Source organism: Aspergillus niger (genome assembly GCF_000002855.4).
Source record: "Aspergillus niger supercontig An14".
In the NCBI taxonomy this organism is placed as follows: Eukaryota; Fungi; Ascomycota; class Eurotiomycetes; order Eurotiales; family Aspergillaceae; genus Aspergillus; species Aspergillus niger.
The window spans coordinates 635,361-659,690 of record NT_166529.1 but is presented as its reverse complement, the minus strand read 5'-3'; the positions used below and the strand labels follow the sequence as shown (position 1 = coordinate 659,690).

General features: G+C 50.9%; 11 protein-coding genes across 11 annotated transcripts; 6 read left to right on the top strand and 5 right to left on the bottom strand.

Annotated features, from left to right (window-relative positions):
* Window positions 1–433: 433 nt before the first annotated feature.
* Window positions 434–1,324, bottom strand: An14g02650 (uncharacterized protein; the record flags this gene model as incomplete). The annotated part of the gene is given in 2 exon segments (XM_059744137.1): window positions 434–1,154; window positions 1,220–1,324. Coding segments are annotated over 2 exon segments (826 nt in total), but the record flags the coding sequence as incomplete, so codon positions are not given.
* Window positions 1,325–1,811: 487 nt separating this feature from the next.
* Window positions 1,812–3,011, bottom strand: An14g02640 (uncharacterized protein; the record flags this gene model as incomplete). The annotated part of the gene is made up of 2 exons (XM_059744136.1): window positions 1,812–1,952; window positions 1,989–3,011. The coding sequence occupies 2 exons, from the start codon at window positions 3,009–3,011 to the stop codon at window positions 1,812–1,814; spliced, it is 1,164 nt and encodes a 387-aa protein (XP_059604621.1).
* Window positions 3,012–3,228: 217 nt separating this feature from the next.
* On the bottom strand, window positions 3,229–4,101 carry An14g02630 (hypothetical protein; the record flags this gene model as incomplete). Its single annotated transcript, XM_001400852.1, has 1 exon — window positions 3,229–4,101. One exon carries the CDS (start codon window positions 4,099–4,101, stop codon window positions 3,229–3,231), a length of 873 nt encoding a protein of 290 aa, XP_001400889.1.
* Window positions 4,102–5,124: 1,023 nt separating this feature from the next.
* On the top strand, window positions 5,125–6,095 carry An14g02620 (uncharacterized protein; the record flags this gene model as incomplete). The annotated part of the gene is made up of 3 exons (XM_059744135.1): window positions 5,125–5,648; window positions 5,680–5,749; window positions 5,907–6,095. 3 exons carry the CDS (start codon window positions 5,125–5,127, stop codon window positions 6,093–6,095), a joined length of 783 nt encoding a protein of 260 aa, XP_059604620.1.
* A 205-nt stretch (window positions 6,096–6,300) lies between these two features.
* On the bottom strand, window positions 6,301–11,010 carry An14g02610 (uncharacterized protein; the record flags this gene model as incomplete). Its single annotated transcript, XM_001400850.1, has 14 exons — window positions 6,301–6,399; window positions 6,449–6,888; window positions 6,935–7,094; window positions 7,144–7,350; window positions 7,401–7,708; window positions 7,756–7,849; window positions 7,896–8,071; window positions 8,119–8,393; window positions 8,442–9,051; window positions 9,101–9,606; window positions 9,657–10,201; window positions 10,255–10,665; window positions 10,718–10,762; window positions 10,813–11,010. 14 exons carry the CDS (start codon window positions 11,008–11,010, stop codon window positions 6,301–6,303), a joined length of 4,074 nt encoding a protein of 1,357 aa, XP_001400887.1.
* A 367-nt stretch (window positions 11,011–11,377) lies between these two features.
* On the top strand, window positions 11,378–12,560 carry An14g02600 (hypothetical protein; the record flags this gene model as incomplete). Its single annotated transcript, XM_059744134.1, has 5 exons — window positions 11,378–11,419; window positions 11,503–11,546; window positions 11,624–11,694; window positions 11,792–11,888; window positions 12,383–12,560. 5 exons carry the CDS (start codon window positions 11,378–11,380, stop codon window positions 12,558–12,560), a joined length of 432 nt encoding a protein of 143 aa, XP_059604619.1.
* A 178-nt stretch (window positions 12,561–12,738) lies between these two features.
* An14g02590 (uncharacterized protein) lies at window positions 12,739–14,449 on the bottom strand (the record flags this gene model as incomplete). The annotated part of the gene is made up of 2 exons (XM_001400848.3): window positions 12,739–14,195; window positions 14,290–14,449. 2 exons carry the CDS (start codon window positions 14,447–14,449, stop codon window positions 12,739–12,741), a joined length of 1,617 nt encoding a protein of 538 aa, XP_001400885.3.
* A 660-nt stretch (window positions 14,450–15,109) lies between these two features.
* On the top strand, window positions 15,110–15,715 carry An14g02580 (hypothetical protein; the record flags this gene model as incomplete). The annotated part of the gene is made up of 2 exons (XM_059744133.1): window positions 15,110–15,221; window positions 15,306–15,715. The coding sequence occupies 2 exons, from the start codon at window positions 15,110–15,112 to the stop codon at window positions 15,713–15,715; spliced, it is 522 nt and encodes a 173-aa protein (XP_059604618.1).
* A 1,189-nt stretch (window positions 15,716–16,904) lies between these two features.
* On the top strand, window positions 16,905–18,492 carry An14g02570 (uncharacterized protein; the record flags this gene model as incomplete). Its single annotated transcript, XM_001400846.3, has 2 exons — window positions 16,905–17,218; window positions 17,265–18,492. 2 exons carry the CDS (start codon window positions 16,905–16,907, stop codon window positions 18,490–18,492), a joined length of 1,542 nt encoding a protein of 513 aa, XP_001400883.1.
* Window positions 18,493–20,278: 1,786 nt separating this feature from the next.
* An14g02560 (uncharacterized protein) lies at window positions 20,279–21,273 on the top strand (the record flags this gene model as incomplete). The annotated part of the gene is made up of 2 exons (XM_001400845.1): window positions 20,279–20,536; window positions 20,596–21,273. The coding sequence occupies 2 exons, from the start codon at window positions 20,279–20,281 to the stop codon at window positions 21,271–21,273; spliced, it is 936 nt and encodes a 311-aa protein (XP_001400882.1).
* Window positions 21,274–22,299: 1,026 nt separating this feature from the next.
* On the top strand, window positions 22,300–23,733 carry An14g02550 (hypothetical protein; the record flags this gene model as incomplete). Its single annotated transcript, XM_059744131.1, has 6 exons — window positions 22,300–22,476; window positions 22,509–22,723; window positions 22,962–23,049; window positions 23,227–23,287; window positions 23,437–23,453; window positions 23,518–23,733. 6 exons carry the CDS (start codon window positions 22,300–22,302, stop codon window positions 23,731–23,733), a joined length of 774 nt encoding a protein of 257 aa, XP_059604617.1.
* Between the last annotated feature and the right edge of the window lie 597 nt (window positions 23,734–24,330).

Genomic DNA, 24,330 nt, shown 5'->3' with positions numbered 1-24,330 from the left:
TATCTTCAGAGATCGGCAGAGGAACGGTAGCGGTGGGGCGATAGGAAGGACAGCAGAGCATGTGGTTGCTGCTCGGCGGTTATGCCTAATTCTGTGAAGGATCAGCTGGATGCGTATGCGGGTATGGATAGTGCTGACAGGCACGGAGGATGTTGGTTTATGGCAGAACAGGGTAGCAGCGGTGAGGGGAATTGAGAATTGAATAGATTAATAGTAGCGCATATTAACATATAGACACGGAATGTCGGAGAGCGTATTTTTCAACCAATAATGGCCTGTGCTTGGACCACGCATTCCTGCAGGCGTATATATGCGAATATAGGGCTGCACATGCTTCTCCGCCTATTGTATATTACATACCATAAGATATACCATACTATATACTATACTATAGGCTATATACTATGTACTATGTACATTCACGATTAGTGAATTAATCCAAACAAGTCAACAATCCCCCCAACTTCTCCAACACCACCCCCTGCACCGTAGCATTCGCATCCAACTTATCCCCCGACATGCCCACCGACACACTCGCCCAGCATCCATCCTGGAGCATAACACTCAACTCCGTGGGCAACCGTGTACTATTACAGGTTTCCACATCATCCGCCGTAATCAACGGAATCGCCGTAAAGAGCCTCGACAACACAAACTCGAAATCATCCGCACTCGTACAACTATCATCGCTCACAGCCCCAAAGTTCACATTCAGCCACACCCCCTCGGGCAAGTACGGGGTTCCGGACTCCACCAACTCATCTACCAACTTCGTCGCTAGCTCTGCATATACAGTACTGTACGTGGGAACACTGCTCACGTTCCAGGCGATCTGGGAGCCAGTGTATCCGGAAAAGGCGATTGCGGGAATGCCTTGGTTGGCGGCGTAGGTGGTTGCGCCGACGGTGCCGGAGAAGAAGACGGCTAGGCCGAGGTTAGCGCCTACGTTGGGCCCGGCGACGGCGAGGTCGGGAGAGCCGGAGAAGTAGGTGGAGGAGAGGTTGTTGAGGCCATATTTCATGGAGGTCGCTGGGTAGCTGTTGACGTAGTTGAAGCGTGGTTGGCTGGAGTTGTGGCCGACGGCGGGGCTGCCGCTGGGACAAGAGTCGAATTCGCAGGGGAGGTCAGGGGAGTGGGTGTTGCGTCGTCGGAACCTGTATTGGTTAGATTAGTTTATCCGTTGTAGAATATCAAGGTAGAGAGTTGGGCATGGAATTACCGGTTCCGCTTTGATTCTCTGCGGGCGCAGATATCACGACCGAGTGGTCGGCCGCAGTGAGCGCGTTGTACAAAGTGCGAATGTTGAGCTCGGCCCAGCCATCATCGTTGGAGGAAATGATGTTGATGGCGTGGATGGTGAGGGGAAGCAGAGCCAGCACTGCGAGAGGGAAGTGCATGGTGGGAATGGAACGCTTGATTGGCGGGTGAAGTGAGCAATAGATTGGGGACTAAATGGATATGGAACTCGTGCCGGGCCCCAGCTATATAGATTCTGTCCAGATGGACGGCAGACGGGTCACATTGAAGCTCGGCTGGAAGAGAGTTGCCGTGCGGGTGTTCATCTACCCGCATTTATGCACAGAATAAATTGGTTAAGGATCATCGCGGATGTCCGGAACCCAACAATTCAGCCACGTGCAGGCCAACATGCCGTGCTACTTGACAGCAGTGGTGGATCATGCAATCTGCTGTGCCTGACAGCCATGCATTCCTTCAACACTACATAGTATATCCGGTACGCTTGAATATAGTAGTGACGAATGTATACACACATACCATCCCTGGCCATCCCCCCTGCAGCTTACTGCAGCTTACTGCCACACCCGCTCGGCTACTTTTTGCACCAACTGTAGCTTCTCCCACATGCGCGTCTCCGTCATTCCAATCCCCCGACCATAGCTCACACTTGAGAAACCACACTGCGGACTCACCCCAAGCGAGCTATCGAGCACCTCTTGCCGACTTCGGCCTTGCCCCTGCGCAATCACATCCGCCGCTTCATACACCCGCGCCTGCAGCTCCTCCACCGTCTCCAATTCCGGGGCTTTCGTCGATACCACTCCCAGCACCACGTTCTTGCCCACTGGCAGGTGTCGCAGCGGCTGGAAGTCGCCCGCTCGTTCCGTGTCGTATTCCAGGTAGAACGTGTCATAGTTGAGTCCCGTGAACATGCGTTGCGCAATCCGCTCATACGACCCACTAAGCACGTGCGTCGACCCGGGCATATTGCCCCGGCAGAGGTGAACTCCGACATGAAGATCTGCAGGTCGGTCCCGGAGACTTTCGTTGTGCGCCCAGATATACAGGTCCAATAGTTCGTCCGGGTCAATCCCATCTGCCACACACCCCGATCGCATTTCGTCCGTCACAAAGAAGGTCATGGCGGGATCGTCCACCTGGATAGAGCGTAGTCCCGCATCGTAAAGGATCTGGTACTCCCGTGCAAACGCCTTTGCAAGGTCCGCAAAGTACTCTTTGTCGGTAGTGTACGGGCTGGAGGCCGTGAACGCGGTCCCTGCACGCAAATGCTGGTGCTGCCAGGTAATAGATGGCATGCTCATCTTGCACTCCTTCCACTGTTCCTGCGGCACCAGGCTCCGTAGGTACTCCCAGTCGGCCAGGTACGGGCTGCGCACGTGCTGAATCTTGCCCACAGCGATGCAGGCATCCCGTTCCTTGACGCCCAGCTTCTCGAGCGTCTGCACGGTCGGGAGCCCCGTGCGGTAACCGTCCGGAATGGGGACCTTGGTCATTTCAAGCCCCTCCAGATTCTCGAAGAACCCAGCGTAGAAGATCGGCCGTTCAAACTCTCCGGTCATGATTGGGCGCACCTTGTGCGCCTGCTGCTGCTCCACCACCTTGGCAATCGCCTGTTTTGTCACTTGCTGCACACCCTCCGGCACGTTGGTTCGAGTGTAGATGTGCGCCAATCCGGCGGCATTGCGAGCAGCTAATAGCTCCTCGGGCCGCATCAGCGAGCCGATTTGTTCTGCACGGAATGTAGGAGCCATGATAGCTGATAAAGTTGCTGATAAAAGTTGTACGGATGGGTCGCTATACACATTTCTGTGTCAGGCTCAGTTAAATAGCCTCATCTTCGTATTGGATGCGGGGAATGAGGGGCCGAGCGGTCTCGGCCGTTCGCAACGACCGACCGAGCATCGTATGCCTCACACACCCTGAATTGGCATTTTCGTCCGAGCTCAACAGCCATCGACTGTGAGAGAATCATCTTTCCTCGGAGTTCACATTATCCGGACTCTCTTTCACCGCTTTGAGCGTTTCCAAAACCAAGTCCAGTTTCCGATGGACTTCTTCCACCTCCCGCCGTAGATCTCGTACTTCGTGCACCAAGGCTCGGGCAAGGCTGTTCCCGTCCACCTCGCGACGCACTTGAGAAGGACTCGAGGGGGTGGCCTGGGGAGCATCTGCCGTATGCGGACGCAATCGTTTAGCCTGGTTGGCATCCTGCGTACTGGGGTCGTCCGGTGCGGGCCGTTTCTGCGACAGAAACTCGCTCTCGCTCGTCTGCTTTAGTATATCATCCTCCATCGCAATCCACTGATCGATCACAGTCGTGAGGGCGTTGGGGGGCTCCACGTGGGCCTTTCCATTTGCGATGTCGCGTCGATGCGTTCGACGCTCGATGCTTCGGTCCGTCACGATCTGCTGGTAGGACGGGGGCGAGAAATTCCGCCCTGTGAAGCTGTTCATATACCCGGCCACGTTGTCCCAAAATGCGTTTCGGTTCGGGTTGGTCAGGTACATATCCTTCCGCTCGATACAGCCCTTGAAGAGGATGATGAGTTCGTTTTCGAATAGCATTCGTCCGCGTCGTCGCGCAGCCTGCATGTCGGTGCCATGATTGGTTTCATTGTACGGTGAGAGGACTTGCGAAGGCTGTCCATGAGGTGACAGTGCGGGATATGGATGCGGAGGAGTTTGCTGCCATGGCTGGTACTGCGGTGCCGGAGGATGCGTCGGTGTTTGGGCTGCGGGCTTCACATTCGAGGTCTGCGGGGTGGTAGGAGGCGCAGGAGTAGCGGAGAGGCGATAGAGGGGCTTCCGCCCGGTCAAATCCATCCTCTTGGTGGGAATCATGATTGTCACGCGTGCTGACACGTCGGGGGCGGAAGCTTGAGAGGCAGTAGAACCAGTGAGGAAGAATGATGGTTTGTCCCCAGCTCCATTGAGTTAGTGGCGGGGAATAGCTCCGTACGCTATTAAATGTTGTTGCCTCGAGAGGCAAGAGCTACCGAGGCAGCTGTCGGCAATCTCAGCCTCGAATCCACCACAGCATGGCCATGGCTGTCGCGTCTGCAGGCAGTAAGGAAAGAAAGAGCTATCCCAGACTGAGCACGCGACGAGTCCCTGAGCAAACAGGACAAACAAGCCAAACACATCCCCAAGATTAGTAGTACTAGTACAGTACCGTCAGGAATATCAGGGGTTGCCTTATCGGACAGAACCGTTCCGACTGCAATCATCCACCAATCACCACGTTTCTTTTAACCGACGCAGCTAATCAGAATAAGGATAGATTAGCAGTTTGAGTCCACCTTGATTGGCTGCAATATCCGCATCCCTGTATCTCCAACCAATTAGCGCATGACAGCCGCCTTAACTGCCGACATCCATGACGCAATTGGCCGTTCTCGATCAAATCACAGCCGTTCCTTTCGCCTGCCAGATCGGGCGCCACAACTTTGCGACGAACTCTACTGACTACCAACTTCGCCTCATTCCAGATTACAGTGCAACACAAGTTCTTGCTATGCTGTGCTCTGTAACCATCCCTATCTCCACCTCCACCTCCACATTATCGCCTCTCTCAATCCATCCGTACATAATATCTACTACCTCCCCCATCAATGCCTCCTATTAATGCCCCATTTCACCCTTGACGACGCCGCAACCCAGTCCCCTACCGGCCTAACCCGACACCTCAACACCACCGTCGAAGAATATGTCTTCCCCATCCTCATCGCCCTCTCCTGGTGCAATGCCATCGAGTTGGTTATCCTCTGCCTCAACACCTTCAAACGCTACACCGGCACCTACTTCTGGTCCCTCCTGATCGCCTCCATCTCCATCATCCCCTTCAGCCTCGGCTACCTCCTCAAAATGTTCGGTCTCACCTTCACCAACTACTTCCTCGAGATCTCCATAGTGGGAGTCGGCTGGGCCGGCATGGTTACAGGACAATCGCTCGTGCTCTGGTCGCGCCTGCACCTCGTGCTGCACCACAAGAAAATCCTACGGGGTTTGCTCTACCTGATTATCTTCGACGGGGTGCTGCTGCATTGCGCGAGTGAGGGGCTGGAACTGGCGGTTAATGCGATGCCGGACTCTGAGCCGGTGAATGTTGCATTTGGAATTATGGAGCGCGTGCAGTTGGTGTGGTTCTGTGCGCAGGAGTTGTTGCTCTCCGGTTTGTACATCAGGGAGACGGCGAGGATGTTGCGCATGGATAGTGGGGAGTTGTCCAGGAGTGTGTTGGTGCAGTTGTTGTTGGTTAATGTGGTGATTATTGTGTTGGATTTGTCGGTCGTGGGGATTCAGTATGCTGGGTTTTTCACCTTTCAGGTTACGTTCAAGGCGTTGGTATATAGTATCAAGTTGAAGTTGGAATACGTGATCTTGGGGAGGTTGGTGGATGTGGCTTATGTGAGGTCCCAGGTGGATACGCCGAGATTTAGGTTCTGATTTTGGATTTTTGGTGAAGCGCGATGGCACTCAGCTGGCTCTGGTGTGGTTTTGATTGATTTGGGGTTCTGGGAGGTGTTTGGATTTGGCCTTGATTATATACCCTGGGTTCGTTTGGTTGGGTTGGATTTTTCTTCGTGCCAGGTTGAGTAGTTAAATTTCTTTCTCTTACTATATATTTATATATATACTCTATTTAGATCTTACAACACGATTTACACCATGTTTGGGTATGCCTCAATTCGTACTCCCCTCGCAATCTTGTTCATATGTTCACATTGGCCACTATTCTGCTCACTTCGATTGTTGCGTTTACACTGCCTTCCTTGGATCTAACAACCATACTAGTTCCAGCCATCACGTTTAAGGTCTATGTGGAAGGGATGTGATAGTAGAAAGAAACGATGTAGTGTTGTATTAAAGTCTAGTAAAATCAGTAGTATCTATATGACTGCATCCAGTCGGTCTATCATCTAGTATCTATTTACTCAAAGAATGCTTGTCTGGCTCTTCCCTTCAAAGCCTCTCTTCCCCTTCCCCCCCAACCTCCCCTTCTCCTATCAATATCAATACATCCTATCTTGTGGTCGTGGTCTACTCCGACCGTGCGCTCTTCGTTTTCTTGCTCCGCAACTTCATCATCAAGAACACCAATCCGTACGACGTGATACAAAACAGCGCCGTAATTCCAGTCTGCAATGAATTAGCATTTGGTTTCATTTTTGACCAAGGATACACTCACATCTCTCCACGAATAGTACTTCTCCTTCAAGTTGAAGGTCTTCGCATAGTCCGAACCCATCGAGTACTGGCAGAACGAGCAAGTGCCGGTGGCATTCGCGTCCAAGAGGTAACCAGTCTGCTCGGAGATAAACTCGGCCATGTACTGGCCGCAGGTCTGTCCGGACGGGGCGTTGAATTGGATATACTCCGAAGGCTCGCACTGCACCTTGACATCCCAGAGCACCTCGCCCAGAAGACCACCCACCAAGTAGGTGAACGGGTCAAGGTAGTACATCCAGTACCGCCAGAAGGGCGTAATACTATCGTAGGGCACAACGACACCACAGAAAGCGATCATACCCGCACCGATGAGGATGGGGTTCATGATGGCGGCGAAGTACTCGTTGGGTGCGTATGCCGCGATGGCCTGTCCGATCGATGTATACAAGAATTCGTAGACTAAATCAGTCAGTTCTGCTCAGTTCTGCAAAGGAAGGGTACGCACAGATCATCTGCAAGTACATGTGGCCGGAGATGTACGCATCAACAGGCAATCCGGCAACAAAGTACCAGCATGCGAAGTAGAGCGTGGCGCAGATAATCAGGTAGGGAATTTCGGAAACTGCTTGGGCACCGATGAAGGCGATCCAGTGGTAGGTTTTAGACTGCTTTCGGTTAGCCAGCGTTGATGAAAGTACTGCTGCAGGACTTTACCTTCTTCTCTCGGGTTTCGAAGATATCGCGATTGTGCAAGAAGAACGGCTGCATCTGGTTGATACATCCTGGTGCGACGAAAATGAAGTTAAAGATAGCAAACAGTCGAAGCTGTAGCGCAAAAGTTCCATCTCCCATCTTCCAGAAGGTGAATCCACTGAACAGTGCAGCAAAGACGTGCAGGATGATTTTGTTCCACATGTAGTCCTGATCAACGTCAGTCAATGCCCCTAGTCATAGATGATTTTGGAACCTACCGGTGACCGCCATAGCTGGACCATGAGGCGCTGCAGCACCATCTTGAACTGGAACCAAACCGGGGTTGCAAAGTTGCTTTGGTCTTCCACATAATCGGTATGTGATTGTCCCTCCTTGTTCAAGGCTTCAAGCTCTGCAAGAGCGCGCTCGCGCTCCTCAGATCGGCTCCACACATCAACCCAGTCAATAGGCTTCTCGGTATTACCCTGGATAACCTCCACAATGTGTTCGGCGGGGTTCATGTCTGGAGGACAGGGGGCTCCGTTCTTCGCAAAGTATTCCAACACTTTGTGTGACTCTTCGCCAGCTAATGGAGTGTTAGATTCAGTCCGTACAGGCGGGTGGCAAGCTTACTCTCTCCGAAGTAGGTCATCTTTCCGCCCTTGGCAAGCAGCACTAGCGAGTCGAACGCATCGAACAAGACCGCTGAAGGCTGATGGATAGTGCACTGGAATATGTGAGATACGCCAATATGTAAAGGCATATAGACTTACCAGCACAGCTTGACCACTGTCGACGAGCTTTCTTAGAAATCGGATAATGTTGTAAGCAGACTGTCCATCTAGACCCGAGGTCGGTTCATCCAAGAAGAGAAGCGTTGGCTTGGCGACCAGTTCGACACCCAATGTCACTCTCTTCCGCTGTTCAATGCTCAAACCAGCCCCGGGAACTGTCTTGTCAGTAATCAATCAGTCTTTGTCCCGAGTTCTCACATACCTCCAATCAAAGCGTCCTGGATATCGCTCAGCTCCAGGAGATCAATGATGTGATCGACATATGCAATCTTCTCTTCGCGTGGTACGCTATCAGGTTGGCGGAGAAGCGCGGAGAAGACCAAGGCTTCTCTCACGGTCGCGGTGCCTTCGTGGACATCCATCTGCTCGCAGTAGCCAGTGGTACGCTGGAAACTGATACCTTGTGGCCGACCATCTATCAAAATGGATCCGTAGATCTCACCACTATCCTTGCGCTGAGCCAACACATCGAGCAATCTATATCAATCAGCTTTGCATCACTCTGTCGTTTCACTTAGCACTTACGTGGTCTTTCCCGCACCGGAGCATCCCATCAATGCCACCAGATTACCCGGCTTGACATATCCAAACACCTGGTCCAGCAATTGCTTCTTCTGGCCATGGAAAGGAACGTGGTAGTCGAGATTGTTCCATGTGAACGTGGACTGTTTTCCAGACTGTGCAAGGACAGCTCCTTCAGACTTAGACGAGACGTTGCTCTCCTCGTCTGGCTTCTTGCTTTTGGCGCCTCGCTTGTAGAGGAGGACGGAAGATCCGGCACTGCTGTTGCGCAATTCGAATCCAATCGCCGTCAGAAAAATAAAAAATGCCCAGAAGCCAATGATAATGCCGAAGCTTCGCCAGACATGGTGATAAGTGTAATTGTACTGCTCTTTGATGTAGGCGGCACCGTCAATGATGCCTTCCGAATTGCTACCCTTGACAGTGCAGCCGCGGTAAGGGGAAGAGCCGGTAGGATAGCCCGACCCGTATGGGATATAGTCAGGCTCGACACACTTGAGTTCCAGGCCCGTAAACTCGTTGGCCATCAGCGCCTCGAAAGCATATGCACCAGGGTTCAGGTAGAATATCCACCGGAACCAAACATGCATCTTCTCAAAAGGAATCAGATATCCTGTGCTGATTAGCAGAATTTCAAAATAGTTGTATTTGGCACAACAAACCTCCGTAGACGAAAAAGACAGTTGAGAGAAATCCGGTCATCTTGGACGCATTACCGAACTGCTTGCACAAGGCACCAATCGCGCGGAACATTTGCATGAAGCACAGCGTTTGCACGATAATAATGATCCAGTACGTGAAGAAGCGGCCTGCATCCATTTGCATCGCACTCATGAAGTACAAAATCAAGGAGAAACAGGACACCTGAACCAAGACGATAGGGATATCGGTAATCGCATTGGCGATAGCGAAAGCTGTCGGTCGGTAGAAGCCAAACCTCTTTTGCCGCGAAAGAATAGGTCGACCCATGAATGATCCGGTTGTTTCAGACATTGTTTCGAGGAGGAAGTAAAGAACGGGGAAGAAGAGAGCACCCGGACGCAAGAAAATCGAACTGCTGTCTAGCTTAAGGTTGTAGAATAAACTGCCGCAGACAAGAGCCTGTAAGATAGCGGAAACCACCTTAATGGCAATAGAAAGCTTGTCACCGGCCAAAATCTGGAATTGACTTGGAAAATGTCAGTTTCTCCGCCATGCTTCCAGTTTCAAGTAGCTTACCGAAGGGTGCAGCTGAGGATCTGATCCCACAGACCAGCCGTATAGACACTCTGAGGTCGAGGAACATGCTGCTTTCTCTTCTCCATTGCCACTGCTAGAGCCAAGTTCTCATCCTCGTTTACCAGTTTCTCTGGCGGCTGGATATCATTCATCATCTGGGAGTAGATCGCACTCTGGCGGTAACGAGCCTCGAACTCAGCGGGCGAATTGGGAACCTTGTCTTCCATACCTGGGGCGACAATCCGTTCAGTGACCACCGTAACCGATGTCAGAAAGTCGGCGATGTTGGCTCCCTTGGGGCAGATGAATCCCATGTCTTCAAAGTAACCCCGAGCCAATGCGCGCGGCCCGTAGTAGGTAACGACACCCTCCGCCAGGACAAGGATCTTGTCGAACTCGTCGAAAATGCCATTTCCAGCTTGGTACATGGTAGCCATTATCGTCTTTTGATTCTCGTTGGCCTCGCGTCGCAGCATGCGGGCGAATTCAACCGCTGTTTTGGAATCCAGACCGCGAGTTGGGTTATCCCAGAATTGAACAGGACTCTAATTTCGGTCGTAAGTAATATGTTCATGTCATATGGAGAGATGATCGATACCTGGCCAGCCATAACTTCTGCCAAGGAAACACGCTTCCGCTCACCACCAGATACACCACGGATAAATTCGTTTCCAACCAATGTCTTCTTTGTGTGCGGGATACCCAGCGACTCAAGAATTCCGTCTCTTTTCTCCTGAACGTAATCTTTCCGATTGTGCAGGTGCTCGGGTCGTTCTCTGGGAACCTTGTTTCGAAGGGCGAATTTCATCGTTCGATTAACGGTCAAAGTAGGGAAATGAACATCGTCTTCATTGTTGAACATGATCTGCTGCCGGTACTTCTTGGCCTGTTTGTGGTCCATGCTTCCATATCGAGTCTCTCCGACAACTTCGTCGAAAGCTTCGCGATCATTGGAGATTACACGAAGGAATGATGTACACCCTGATCCTGGGCGTCCGAGAACGAGCAACTAGGCCTTGTCAGTAAGCTGTCAATCTATCTGCTCATTTAATTTCTCCTACCATTTCTCCTGGCCGAAGTTGACCAGAGATGTCCTTAAGAATCGTCTTGTAGAATTGTTAGCATTGATCCGAGCTTGATAATGTCTCAAACCTACCCTCTTTGGCCTTTGGCTCTTGCTGAACCACCCCGAAATCTGCCGTGGATCGGCCACTGACAGTAGTGTATCGCCCAGGGCGGCATCGGGGGCTGTGACGTTCACACTAACATTGCGCCACGTGAGCGTCAGCTGCTTGGGAATAGAAGAGTTCCCAGGCTCAACGTCCACAGTTCCTGAAGATGATGAAGTGTCCATCCTGAGCAATGATTCCACTTGTCACAACTACACGGGGTAATCGGTCAGTATATCCGTTGTAGATCTCAGCAGCCCGCCGATAAGCATACCTATGAACCACAGTCCACAAAACCAGGGCCCTGCGTGACAGTCTGGCTCAGGTACTCAACTAGATGTCATCAGAGCTGTGGGCGTTTAATCTGTTATATTCCAATATTTTCTCTCGCAGAAAGCCAATATGGAGACAGTTTGCTGAAAAAGCGTTCTCCGTAAACCCGTATACCCGGAGCATCTTGAACCCGTAAAACCGAAATCCCCACTATGAGCTCTTCCCGCTGATATCATTCGCTAAAAAATAAGATAAGGTCCACATCAGAATATTCTCGGTATGGCCCCGGGTATAGAGATGCAGCAAGAGGTGCAGCACCACGTCAATAGCGGGCTGCAAACTTCGTCCTGTCTGGAAATATTGCCCGCGATGACCTAAGGCCATCAAGACCCAGCTGGTAATAGGCCCCAAGAGCTCTTACTGAGCCTTCGGCGGATTTAGCCCACGAGTCAGTTTAGTATGGTTGGAATCAATCATATCCCAGGGTGCGCAGCAACCACAGCTCTTTTGCTTTGAAGGATCCAGGCCACTACTCGCAAAGGTGTCTAAAGACCGGCTGCAAGTAATGCATACGTACGTTGCGTCACTGTCTATCGGTAGATAAGCTATCTGGACAGCCCCTCAGGGCCAGGAACAACCTTCTAAGGCTCGGATATAACCAGCTAGCAGGTGGGTACTTTCGGGATTGTTTAGGCTGTGGAACACTAATCAAATCTGGTCTGGGCCCTTTAGGCCATCCGGTTCCTGTTCCCGTGTTTCATAGCCGTGTCAGCATTCAGGGTGCATCAAGGTGTATATTTTGTTCTCAAGGGTAACACTCATGTGAGATTAAACTCCCAACGTCATCAACTAGAACTTCAATCGACCGATGACAACAGGATACTTGATCCGAGTCTTCCGGCCTGATACCAATAGATGGGTGACCTGTATGTTCGCGCTTTCCTATGCTCACATATCCGGTAGAATGTAATATATCCGATGGCAGTAGGGAGAATATTTCCCATTATAGGTCTGCAGACACGCTAGCCACATCATGATTGTTGAGCGATCTTATTTTTCCCTAATCTGGCTGTCTTGGTCTTCACGTGCCATGGAGATATCGTAAACTCCTATCTCGGAAGACTAGTTGTGAAATGTAGGTGCATCGTTATGTATTAGCAACCAGGTAATTGCTCCACGGAAAAAACGGCCTGGGTCATCTAAAGAGATAGCAAGTACAACATTAGCAAATTCTGGTCAGGTGGGAGAAATCAGCCTTATTGAAGAACCACTGGGGAGTTAAAGTATTCTTAGAGTCAAGGAACATCGGCATGAGAGGAGTGGTGCCATACGTGGGGTGATGGCGCACAACACGTGGAGGGCGCGTCCACTTGGGTCATGGGCCATTCTCACCGACTTACATACACTCTTTGCTCTCTCTCCGCAGAACGTGCAATTGTCGATCCTACATGTTGCTTACTGATGATCCTCGAGTGACATTGTTTGGTCTCGACCTTAGAAAGTACCGGTAGGCGATCTTTGAAGCCTTTTTCTCACGAGTGGGTTCCAGTGGACTTATTTGCTTTCTACGCATGCAAGCTTGGCTAACAGAATAGTGAAGGTCATTGTAGTCATTACACTCGAAAACTATATACAAAGATCTATTTCTTCTTGTCTTGCGCCTGCGTCGCCGTATTGATTTCAAGCCTCTGTGCCTGAATCATCTGGTCGATGGCATCCTCCGTCTTCAAATACGTGCGGTTTCCTTGAACGAACCAAAATCCAACGGCGACCACCAGCATCACTCCAAACACAGCAATCGCATAATTCATATCGCTAGGTGACGGGTTTGGGGACCCTGGGAATAGGAAGAATACTGTCGTGATTATGCAGTAGATGATGCTGACCCAGTTGATCAGCTTCCCCCATCGTCCCAGATGGAACTGGCCTGGTGGCAGCTTATCGCGCCCGACTACCAGAAGGGCAGCAATGGGAAGACCATATGAAATGGTCAAAGCGATCGTACTAACACTCAAGATAGCATCGAGCACCGTGTTGGCGAACAGATAAAGGATTCCGACCAATGCAATCCAAAAGCCCTGGAACCATAGTGCTCGTGCCGGAACCTTCCATACCGGATCGACCAGCATGAAGTATCCGCTCCAAGGTAAGCCACCATCTCGTGCAAAGCCCCAAGTTAGTCGAGAAGCGGTCGTTAGGATACTAATTCCCTGGCCCAGGCCATTAAAGATGAATAAAGCGATGAGTGTGGCCCCACCCTCCAGGCCTACTGTCTCCACCATCAACTCCATGAACGGCAATCCGGTTGGGGAGTTGATAACCTCGTTGATGTCCTGAATGCAAAACAAGCACACCATCATGAAGATAAAACCAGTGATGGCCCCCATGAGTACGGAAAGCCACATGACTTTTGGGGCGTTGCGACGCGGGGCAGGGATCTCCTCGACCATATGGATAACGGCATCGAAAGCCGTAAGACCATAGGCGGCCTGCACTAGGCCCGTGAACCAAACGACCCCGTTTCCCCAACCGGTTTCGTTCAGCCAAGCTCCAAAGACGAAAGACGCAGGTTGGAAGGAGAGATCTTTCTTCACACCGACGGAGATGAGCAGCGCAAGTGACAAGACGACGAACAAGCCGGTAAACCATATGCCGACAAAGTTATTGAGCCATGGGAGGACCTTTTCCTTCCTACAGCCGACTAGGTTGATGACAGTCAACACCAAGACTGTACCGATGTAGACGATGAAATTCAGCCATCCAGTGCTGGCCCCGCCCCATGAATTATCGAACATAACTTTCATTCCCAGCAGAAATTCAGCCATGAAAGCAACCTGGGACGCTGTCAAGGTCCACCAGCCGAACATGTTGATCCATGCGCACATGTACGAGGTAAATCGACCCAACGGGGTGTCCCAAAGTCGAAACACCCAATACGCCTGGCCCAGAGCGGTCGGCATGCTACTAGTGAGCTCTCCAAGCGAAACTGCGACACACAAGTTGCAGACCGTGACCAGCACGAGACCCCAGAGAATGGTCACGGAGCCGCCATTGGTGAGTCCGCTATCTAAATCCTGCGCGAAAGTAGAGTAGGTGCCTGGGTCGCAACGGTTAGCTGCCGTTCTTGGCGCCCCGGTGGGTGCAGCGCGCACAGAGCACACGAAAAATTCCGACGATCGGGCAGAACTAACCTAAGACACAAAACGCGAGAGACAACATGCTCCAAATATCGAATTTTCGAGTCATGGCCTGGTCATGGCCCATGGCCGCAAGATCATGAGCATCTTGGACGCTCTGGTCGACCGACTGGATCGGTTTGATCGGCCCGTTGTTTTCCAAGTCCATCGGCATCCGGAGACAAATTGGAAGAAATTGCACAATCACAAATAATCAATTCAGCCAAGCGGGAGAGCAACGAGATCGATGGACAAGTCGTGCACCCAATTGTCCATTTTCTGCAAATTCATACAACCGGTTTCAGGTGCTGAGGGGACGGTTCATATATGAACAAGTCTAAGGACGCAAGGGCATGGGGATTCTCGGGCTTCCCCTCACAAGGCCAGCATGCTTAGTTTGGAAAGGTAAGATGGTTATCAAGATGATAATGACCAAGTTAATGATCAATTGGTCATGGAAGAGATCCTCGTGAGTGGACAAGATAGATAAGTTGACGATAAGTGAAATTTTTTTCCGCCTTTGACTTTTGACTTTTGCGGGGGCTGGTTTTTTTAGGCTCGGCAGGACTTCCCAAGTGGGGATGGCAGCTTCGGGCATCCAAAGGCCTGTTGCAGTGACCGAGGAACTAATTATCTGAGCAGCACTCAGCCAGGCTGTGGTCGTGATATTTGCCTCATATACTGGTTGAATAGCTGCGACATATTCTCGAGCAATTATCGCTTTACTACGGTCATTGGACCTATCCGCCTTTCGGTCGCCGTGCTCAACCAGTCTCAAATATAGGGATATCCCACCTCATCAGTTTACTATAATCGCGCTGTTGAAAAGGCAGTTATGACTATCAACTCGCAGGTCGCATTGAGGTTTCAAGTTGTCACTAGCTCTCCTGGAATACGATCCCAGATCATCATCGTCAGTCTCCCCGTCATCTATCCCAATCGGGCAGGTCTATGCGGAGGCGATAATCGCGTCCGGGGCGCTGATTGTCGATCCATCCGAACCATTATCTCCCCCCTTGATTAATTTTAAGATGCGATATGTGGCGAATTCGTGATATCCTGGCCAGTAACGGGATTGTATGAGGAGTTGTCGTCATCTCCGTCGCCCATCCTGATACTCAACAGTCCGCACCAGAGACGCAGTGTTACAGAGGTGTTTACAGTGTTCAGCCCAGCTGGCGTTGTGGTAGCGCTAGCCCAAACTTTGTCACAGCCGACTTCCGATCCAAGAGAGGGGGGAAGGATAATGCGGGGTGCTATGACTGCGGCTGCCTGTTGGCGGCCTGGCCTGTCGATCGAGGTGTCATACATGGGAAAAGAACCCGCTAACTGTGGCGAGCTGTCCGACAACGGAAAGCGGTTTTCGATGGTGGCATCCGCCGAGCACAATCGTTGGCTGTTCTGTCTGATAGGCCGAGAACACCGAGGACATGCACGATAGCTGCTGATAAGGCAGTTGTGTGTGGCATTTAAACAATAAGTACAGCCGCCGCATGCGGCCAAGGTTGTCTATCGCGATTCGCCCATCGACTTTTACCTAGTGCTACATATATGAAGTCTGCATCCACTTATGCAACAGCGGAAGCTTACGGCTACAAGCCAATTTCTACATGCTGCAGGGTTCTTAAATCTATTGTCGGATCGTTCCGCTATTCGAATATTCGAAGCTTTCTAGGTGCTCGACTAATGTCACAGGGGCTATGGTGCTTTCATCCCATTCTAAGCATATTGCGACATCCAACAGACAAAATTAAGATCTAGATATCTGGATCTACTGTGTCTATGCTCTCGAAATGCCAACAAATGCAGATCGGTCCAAGCATGGACAGGCAGCCGCCCTTCTATATAGTGACCAACTTCCCCAGGATAAGGTCTATCATGCAGAGCTGTGTTGCAAGCCCAAAAGAATCTGGACAAGATTAATCCCTCATCAGCGAAGAATATGCGACACCATTCGCGGGGTCGGCTCTAACAGCCTATCAGCGACGGAATGTGTTATGGCCACACGTAGTTTACCCCAAAACGAGTGTGTATACCCGACGTACGAGACACAGCACCGGCGATGCGTTATGTAGGCTGCGGCATTTTCAGCATCGCATCATAGCTCCGAAATGATGTATTGACCAATAATATCAGGATCTATGATGGTGGTCACTCTGCCTGAACAGGGAAGCGAGTACCAGGGACGCAGGGGCAGGCTTCCCTCGAATCCTGAAAGATTGTCCCTGCGGCAACCCCTATCTTTAGGTCTACTTGTGGTCGTGCTAGTCAGCTTAGGTGATAACATTACTCAAGCATACCATCTGTCTCGTCTTGATCGTGATAGAACCCTAATTCCTATTGTTATTCACCATTTTCACTCATGAAAGAAAAAGCAAAACAAAAAACCTTATCAAATGTTGCAACTTCCTGATGAGTTTATATATTGTCTGTCATTCTACGCAACTTGCAATGGGTATGATGTTGCGGTCTCATTACACGCCATGGTTGGCCCAGAGGAAGCTGGCCGTCACCGCTTTTATGCATGAGCCAAGACAATGTGAGACGCATTGCTGGTCATCCCTGTTTGGGCCACACTCTCCGGGCCCCTCGTTCTTTCCCTTCTATCCTCGAAATTTTCGGCGGCCGATATGTCCCCGAGCTCGAAGCAAAACATCTTCATTTACGCTGATTTCGACCATGAAGCAGTGTGTCGTCGGGCGAGCACACTACGCCAGGGTATTCCATGTACATGTGATCTCAGTCAACGTCCTGCCTCAGGAAGCTTCAACTGGGCTATCTTCATCCTTTTCGAGGATGGCGTACAATGGGTCTTTAGATCACCACACCAGAGGACATCTATGCCTCTTGATCTTGGAGTGAAGCTACTAGCAAGTGAAGCTGCTACGCTCCGATACCTCAAAGCCCATAGCGATATTCCGGTCCCAGAAGTATATGACTATTGGTAATGCACCCCTCTGGACATATACTTCGAGCCTAACCTGTCACAGCGCATCGTCAGATAATGAAACCAAAGTTCCGTTCATGCTCATGAGCCAAGCACCTGGATGGCCCCTGTCAAAGGTTTGGGTAACAGCTGGCTCTCCCCTACCTGACCTAGATCCTTCGAGAAAGGCCAGGGTCTTAACCCAGTTAGGCGGTACCACCTGGAAGCTTTCGCAGTTGCGGCTTGATAGGATAGGCTCACTTTTTGAAGAAGACGGAGCCTTCAAAATCAAGGGATGCCTATGGCGCTGTTATATGTTACATGAGCGATTCTTGATAGAAGGCCAGCGTGGCCCTTTTGCTACCGATGCAGAGTTCTACGACAGTCTTGTTTCCACATTCCTAGAACAAGCAGAGTGTCTGCGCTTATCACACCATTGCTTTGTGGCTCCAGTTCCTTCGAGAGAAGACTATGATTCCGACAAGCAACATCGACAAGCTGTAGATCTGTGGAATGACTTCGTCACTGTCGGAGGCAAGATTGATTCCGCAGATAACAGGCTGGATTACATCGTTGCAGGAAATGCTCTCCGCGATATTGTACACAAGCTTGAACACCCAACTGTTCATCAGGGGACTTTTCCGCTATGTCACGCTGACCTCAGTGTCAATAACATCTATGTTGACGACGACTACAACATTACTTGTATCATCGACTGGGCCTTTACATCTTCTGTTCCGGACTCCATGCTGTTAGTCCCTCCCGGACTGCCACAATATGGCGACAAGATAAGCCCAGAGTTACATGCGGCCTTCGTCGATGGCTTCCTGGCAGCTATTCCCGGATCAGCCGAAACGAGTATGGTGCGCAGGTACCGCGAAACGCTTGAACAAGGCCATTTCTACTGGAACCTGAGTCGACTACTCGGACTAGACTCCATCGGTGATTACAACCTCTTTGCTACCGTTTGGCAATCTACCTCTGGCCCTGCAAAAGGCATTGGGGAGTACTTCTTACAACAACGTCGCTTGCCTCGCTACCTCCAGCTTTATGATGAGGTTCAACAGGAGGACCGACCCCTGTGGAAAGTTGAAGGGGATGAGAAAGACTATTTCCGGAACAACGTGTTCAAGCACACAATAGCCAAGAAAATGACGCTCATGTCCGAGTGGAAAGCAGAGTATGCAGCTGAGCCTCCGCGGAGGATTCGACAAGATATGTTTGTCGCCTCTCCAAATCTGTGGAAGTGGGTTTTGCAATTCATGGAGGACTGGGAGGAGAAGCTTCGATGATGACGATGACATCAATGTCTGAATACGGTCATTGCAAGGAGTATTGCATTGCAAAGATGTAATTTGTTATTTATCTCTATCCGGAAATGTATTGGCACCGTTAACATATGGATATGTGACCTAAGGACTCTGCTAATTCGAGACTCTCAAAAAGAGTTGGTCGTCACAGGTATACCCCGTTCATTCTCATGATCTTAATCCCCTCAACCTGAGTATCTCTTCTTCAGGGTGCTTCTCTACTGCGAGTGACTAGCTTATAAGCGATGTTAGTTTGCATTTCTCTATTCTCCATTACAGCGAAAAGTAAATAGAGCCATGAAAACTTTAGATTCTTTTCTATGCATTTCATCTCCCTTTCCCCTTATACTAGTTCATAATGCCGTGCAACTTCAGGATACGTATCCGTTGAACAAGCATGCCTTCAGATATAACCTTTTCTCCCACCATTTTATCCTTGGTATATGCACTTATCGCGACTCAGACATCTATAGTACCTTCCAACTTGCTGTTTATAGTAAAGCTCCTAGTCTACTATTCTATCCCGCGAGCAGATCAACAACCCCCAACCTTATCCTCTCTGTACCTGAAAGGCTCTATCCTTGTCTGCCTCTACTAATCCTGTAACAAGATAGTGATGATGGTAATATTGATACTTTTAAAATAGAGATGGACCATTCCCAGTGAGGTGAGACGCGATGAGTCCAACTACTCGTGCTTCTTACTAGCCGTGTTTGGATTAGTGCATTACCCAGTAGTCCTCCCTACTTTCTCTTCTTGCTGGTGTTGGGAGGGGAAATGTCACTTTGATAGTATGTACTATTTTATGTTATTTACAGGTAGTAATGAGACTTGAATAAACATGAATTTTGATTTACCTGCCGATGTGCCGGGCTAACGGTTAGTTTAATGGGGTTTGGAGGAGATCGTGCAGTGGATGATGGATGTATTAGTAGTGTGTTTGATCGATCTCGGGAGAATATATATATTCCTGTAGTAGTAGCATCTACTAGTAAGTAGTACTACTAGTAATAAGTTACCAGTAGCTTACAATGATACTCGTAGTATTAAGAAGCATGACACTACTGATACTCCATTACTTTATGAGCATGATTTCATAATTGGAAGATTATCCAAAGACACACTGAACCTTCCAAAGAGGTCCGGACTGATACTACGATCACGTGGCTACTACTAGTAAGAAGGGGCACTGGAATCAAAGGACATGGTTTGTTGTCCTAGTTTACCGTCGCAGCTTTCTTTCTCAAAAGATACCACTTTTTCGATAACGAGTCGATTTATAATTTTTGTTGTATAAATGTATGTGTTTGGCTGAGGAGTATTTCTAGGTAGCTTCCGGGTGTGCCGGTAAACAGCCTGCACCCGGACCAAGAATCATCGACTGTGGTGCGAGAAAGCCATGTAGCCTCCTGTTCCTTCACCTGAGTGATTTGATTACTCTATAGAGGCCAATCGATGGTTGATAGCCGTCAGGGTCAAGTTGAACCCCCTCCAAAGCTGGTTGAACCCCTGATGGTCGATCGGAGCCACTGATGACTGCCCTCAACGTCAGACCGATTTGTAAGCCAGCAACAGCGGGGCTCCAAGACACACCCTTTTGGGCTTCACACCATCAAGCCAACGACCCCTGACTTGCACATCTTCCCTCTACATAGCATTGCATAGGACAAATCTACACACAGTCCATCACTACATTCCTACATATCACGAGGCCTTGAAAGAGGAGCACCTGTGCGACCACCCTTACGTCATACGCTACGCACACACCATGGCCAAAATCGGTGTCTTTCCTGCAGCAGGAGGACTGGGGACCAGCATCATCAATCACCTCGTCAAGCTGGTGCCTGCATCGGAATTGATCCTGATCGCCCGCAAGCCAGATAATCTTGCAGAACTCACGCGGGCCGGAGCTACCGTCCGACGGGCCGACTATGAAGACCCCGCCACGCTAGAGCGCGCCTTCGATGGCATCGGCATCCTGATGTTGATCTCGTATGCCTCGTTTGAGATCCAGTTCCGGTTCGAGGTAGGTTGCAGCGACATCCCGAGCGGGCATATTGCTGGCGTGATGCTGATCAGAGGCAGGCACATAAGAATGCCATTGACGCTGCCCGCCGCAGCGGTGTCAAGCACATCTTCTATTCGTCTCTCGCCTTTGCAGGCGATCTAGAGGAGACTAGCGTCGCGCACGTGATGGGCGCCCATCTGCGGACCGAAAAGTATTTGGCCGAACTTCCCGGGCACTTCACCTACACCGCTATCCGGGAGGGTCTGTACTCGGAGTCCTATCCGATCTACACCAGCTGGTTCGATATCCACCACCCCGCAGACGAGATCGCGATCCCTCACTCGGGCGACGGACCGGGCGTTGCGTGGGTGAAACGTGACGAGCTGGGGGAGGCCACGGCGAAGCTGATTGCAGACTGTGCCAAGAATCCGGCGGGGTTCCCCTACCTGAACCGTGTGCTTTTGCTCTCTGGCCCCAGGGAGGTCTCGCTGAAGGAGACGGTCGAGATTCTCGGCCAGGCCGTTGGCAAGTCCCTTCCGCTGCGGGAGATCTCTGTCGATGAGTATGTGGCTTTACCGCAGCACGGATCCAAACACACCTACCATGGTATCGACCTGACACGGGAGTGGGCATCCGCGTGGGATGCTATTCGTCGCGGGGAGACGGCCGTGGTGTCGCCGCTCCTGGAGGAAATCTTGGGACGAGAACCTGAGAGCTTTGAGACGACAGTAAAAGCGTTGGCCGGGAGCAAGTAGATAGCTTACCATAATTCCTTTGATCCCAACCGTCTTTGCATGGTAACCGGGAGGCATGTGAGGTAACTGCCGCCTGAGTCGTAGATCTGAAAGTCTCATGCGGGGGGATGCCCCTCTTTACCGGCATCCCATCTGCCGAAGGTTGATGAGGTCGGCTTTCCACCCCGACGTCAGGATAAAGTCCGATACACTCTTTAGCAGCAAGATGACGACCGGGAGTAGGTTTCCTGCCGCTGTGACATAACACACAGGAGGAACAACCGACACGCCCTGCCGTCATCCGGGATAATTCTCATCCGCCCTCAGAGGGAGGTCTTGGACCGGTTCCCCCACGGCATCGTACAGTAGTGCACCCGCCGGGCGGATAGCAGCCGGGGTGTGCTGACCTCGAGCTGAATTTTGGGAAATTGGCAAGCCCGGACCCCGCGGCAACCCAAACTTGTGGTGGTCAGAGCTTGTGGATCTCGGTGACGCCGTTGAAGAACAAGATGAGGCTCGACTAGATCTAATCAGTTCAGCACTCCGTTGGTGCTATCTATCCACAAGTCATGTAGACACGTCTGACGCAACTGTCCTTAGCACCTCGTCTGCTATCCCGCAGCTGTTGTTCATCATCATCGCGCGACATCTAAGACCACCTTCACATTTCTGGCACACTCATTCGTCTGTTAACATCTTATCAGCCTTAGCCCAGCTAACAACATAATTAGCTGTAAGTCGAGGGAGAGTAATCGTGCTGCGGGGTTACTATTCTGGGCTGGTGCCATGAAGCTAAAGCCCAACCTTGTTCCCACAGCCAGGGGGGACACCTTAAAGCGAACATTAATAATGTTGAGCATAATCCTGAATCAATTCCACTGATCAGTCATCACCCATGACGGTAGGGCTGACCAGCACTGGCCGGTGCCTCATCCGAGACCATCAGTCAGATGCCGTCCACCTCCGCCGAGTTTGACGTATACAGAATCTGGTGGCCCAAGGCACACACCAGGCGTCTCGTGCGTCGGAAACGACCTAACCGGAGACATGCTACAAGGTCAGCTGCCAGATGAACCAGAATCGTGTCATGAGAACAAGAGCAATCCCAGTATCTCGGGCGAGATGATCGGGCAGAGGTGGTCATCAATCACCCGAGGGGGGCAGCAGGCATACGGCCGACGACGACGAGAAGAATTCTGCGATCCTTGGCGATCTCAAGCCACAGTGAGTGTATCGAGAAGCATCGTCGCACTAAGGAAGGGGTTCTGAAGAAGCCGGATCACACCACTGGTGGCATTGCCGCAGACCCTGGGCACCCGGTATCCGGTCCGCCAGGTGAGACTATTGGGGGGGAAATTGGGGGAAAAGAAGCAAGAACCTTACTCAACGAGGTTATTTTCTCCACGTCTGAAGCCGAGAAATTTACTAGCGTCCGCGCTGGACCAGTGGGTAGTTTGGTCGGAGATTTTATGTATGTCACTTCTCGTAGGAGAATTTTTATTCTTAGGACGCTGACTATAGCGCCAACCGGGTTGGTGGTTCCGAGAGCGACTTACCGTGGATAGATTCCGTCGATAGCGCGCCAGCCAGCCTTTTTCCAGCTTTTGTGGTAGCGGGAAGAGGGGCGATGGGGACCTCCCGAGACGTCATGGCGGGTAACCACAGCCGGGAACTTTGGGCGGATTCATCATCGTTGTGATTATCATTAGGTCAAAAGAATTGGTGGAAAAGGAGGTTGCTAGGACTCCCAATGTTCCAGGAGACTGGCTAGGCCCCTCGGTCGGCTATGAGATGTGTGTGTGTGTGAGAATAAATTGGGAGGCGATGCACTCTCTCTCTCTCCACCTGAACGGGGTTGCTGTGGCCCACTGACTTGGTCCGTGTTCCTTCGGAGTACCCGCGGGAGATGAAAAAAAGGGACGGAGGCAGAGCTGAAGAGAGTAAAGTACAAGATACTGTAGTGGATTGAGATAGACCGGGATAGTACATCCATCGTATGGCTTACATGGACTGCGTCGTGGTCAGAGCAGGCGTAGTAAGCGAGACGGTCGGAGAGTTGAGGATGTGAAATGCGGATTGTTGGCCACCTGACTGGTTGAGATGGACAGTAAGGGGCATTTCATTGCCAATGACCGTCTCATGATTGGTGGATGCGGCTATCCCGGGGAATGAAAACATACTCAGTACACAAATACACCATAGTAAGTGGCAAGTAGGAAGTACTTTGGCACTCCAAAGATATTTTGTATGTTACATCTTGTGTAGTACAACTCGGTCTATTCAGGAGGGACTCGGGACGGAAAGGGAACTGTGCAGGTGGTATGGCTTGTCATCTGTAACCCCCGTCTTTGCCTCCGACAAACTGTTGGAAGCGAATTAACTTTGAGCATCTGCATTATTACCAGGGAACACAAAGGACACACAGGAGAAGCCATGGAGGCCAGAACAGACCCACTTGCGGCCGCGACTGAGGGTACCTGAACCATGGCGGCCTAAGGCAGACTGGACGGGCAAACACTACGTATCTAGACAGCATGCAGACACCACAAAGTACTAGCGAAGGAGACCGGAGAATTGCCCCTCGTTTAGTTTCAGTCTACGTATGTTGCCTCCAACTTGAGGTTTACCACATGCATCGGTCATATCCATGAAGGAGAATAAAACCTGTGCAGAACGGATGAAATAACTGGAACAGGCAAGCGAGCGACATTGTTGTCGCCTCGTGAAGAAAACCTAGGCAGGCAGGGATAAGATTAATTCCGCATTTGACTATTGCCATCTTGGTCAGTAGGATGTATGGAGCAGTCGAAGACGGAGGAGTCATGTTGGACAAGAGTGATTAGGGAAGGGGAAAAAAAAAAAAAGCATAGCTGTCCAGCTGTTCTTCTGGTTGTTTTGTCGAGTTTCCTCCTCGTCCGGCCGAAGATGTCGGAGCCGAGACTCGGCCGCGGCGGTACTTGGCGGGAGACTAAACCTCAAGAGGAATAGCGGGGCAAACGAGAGGGAAGCCAGTCCAACGGTTGTGCATCGATCGATCCACCGATCCCGCCCTCCACGGCTCTCCAATCCGGTCTTTTC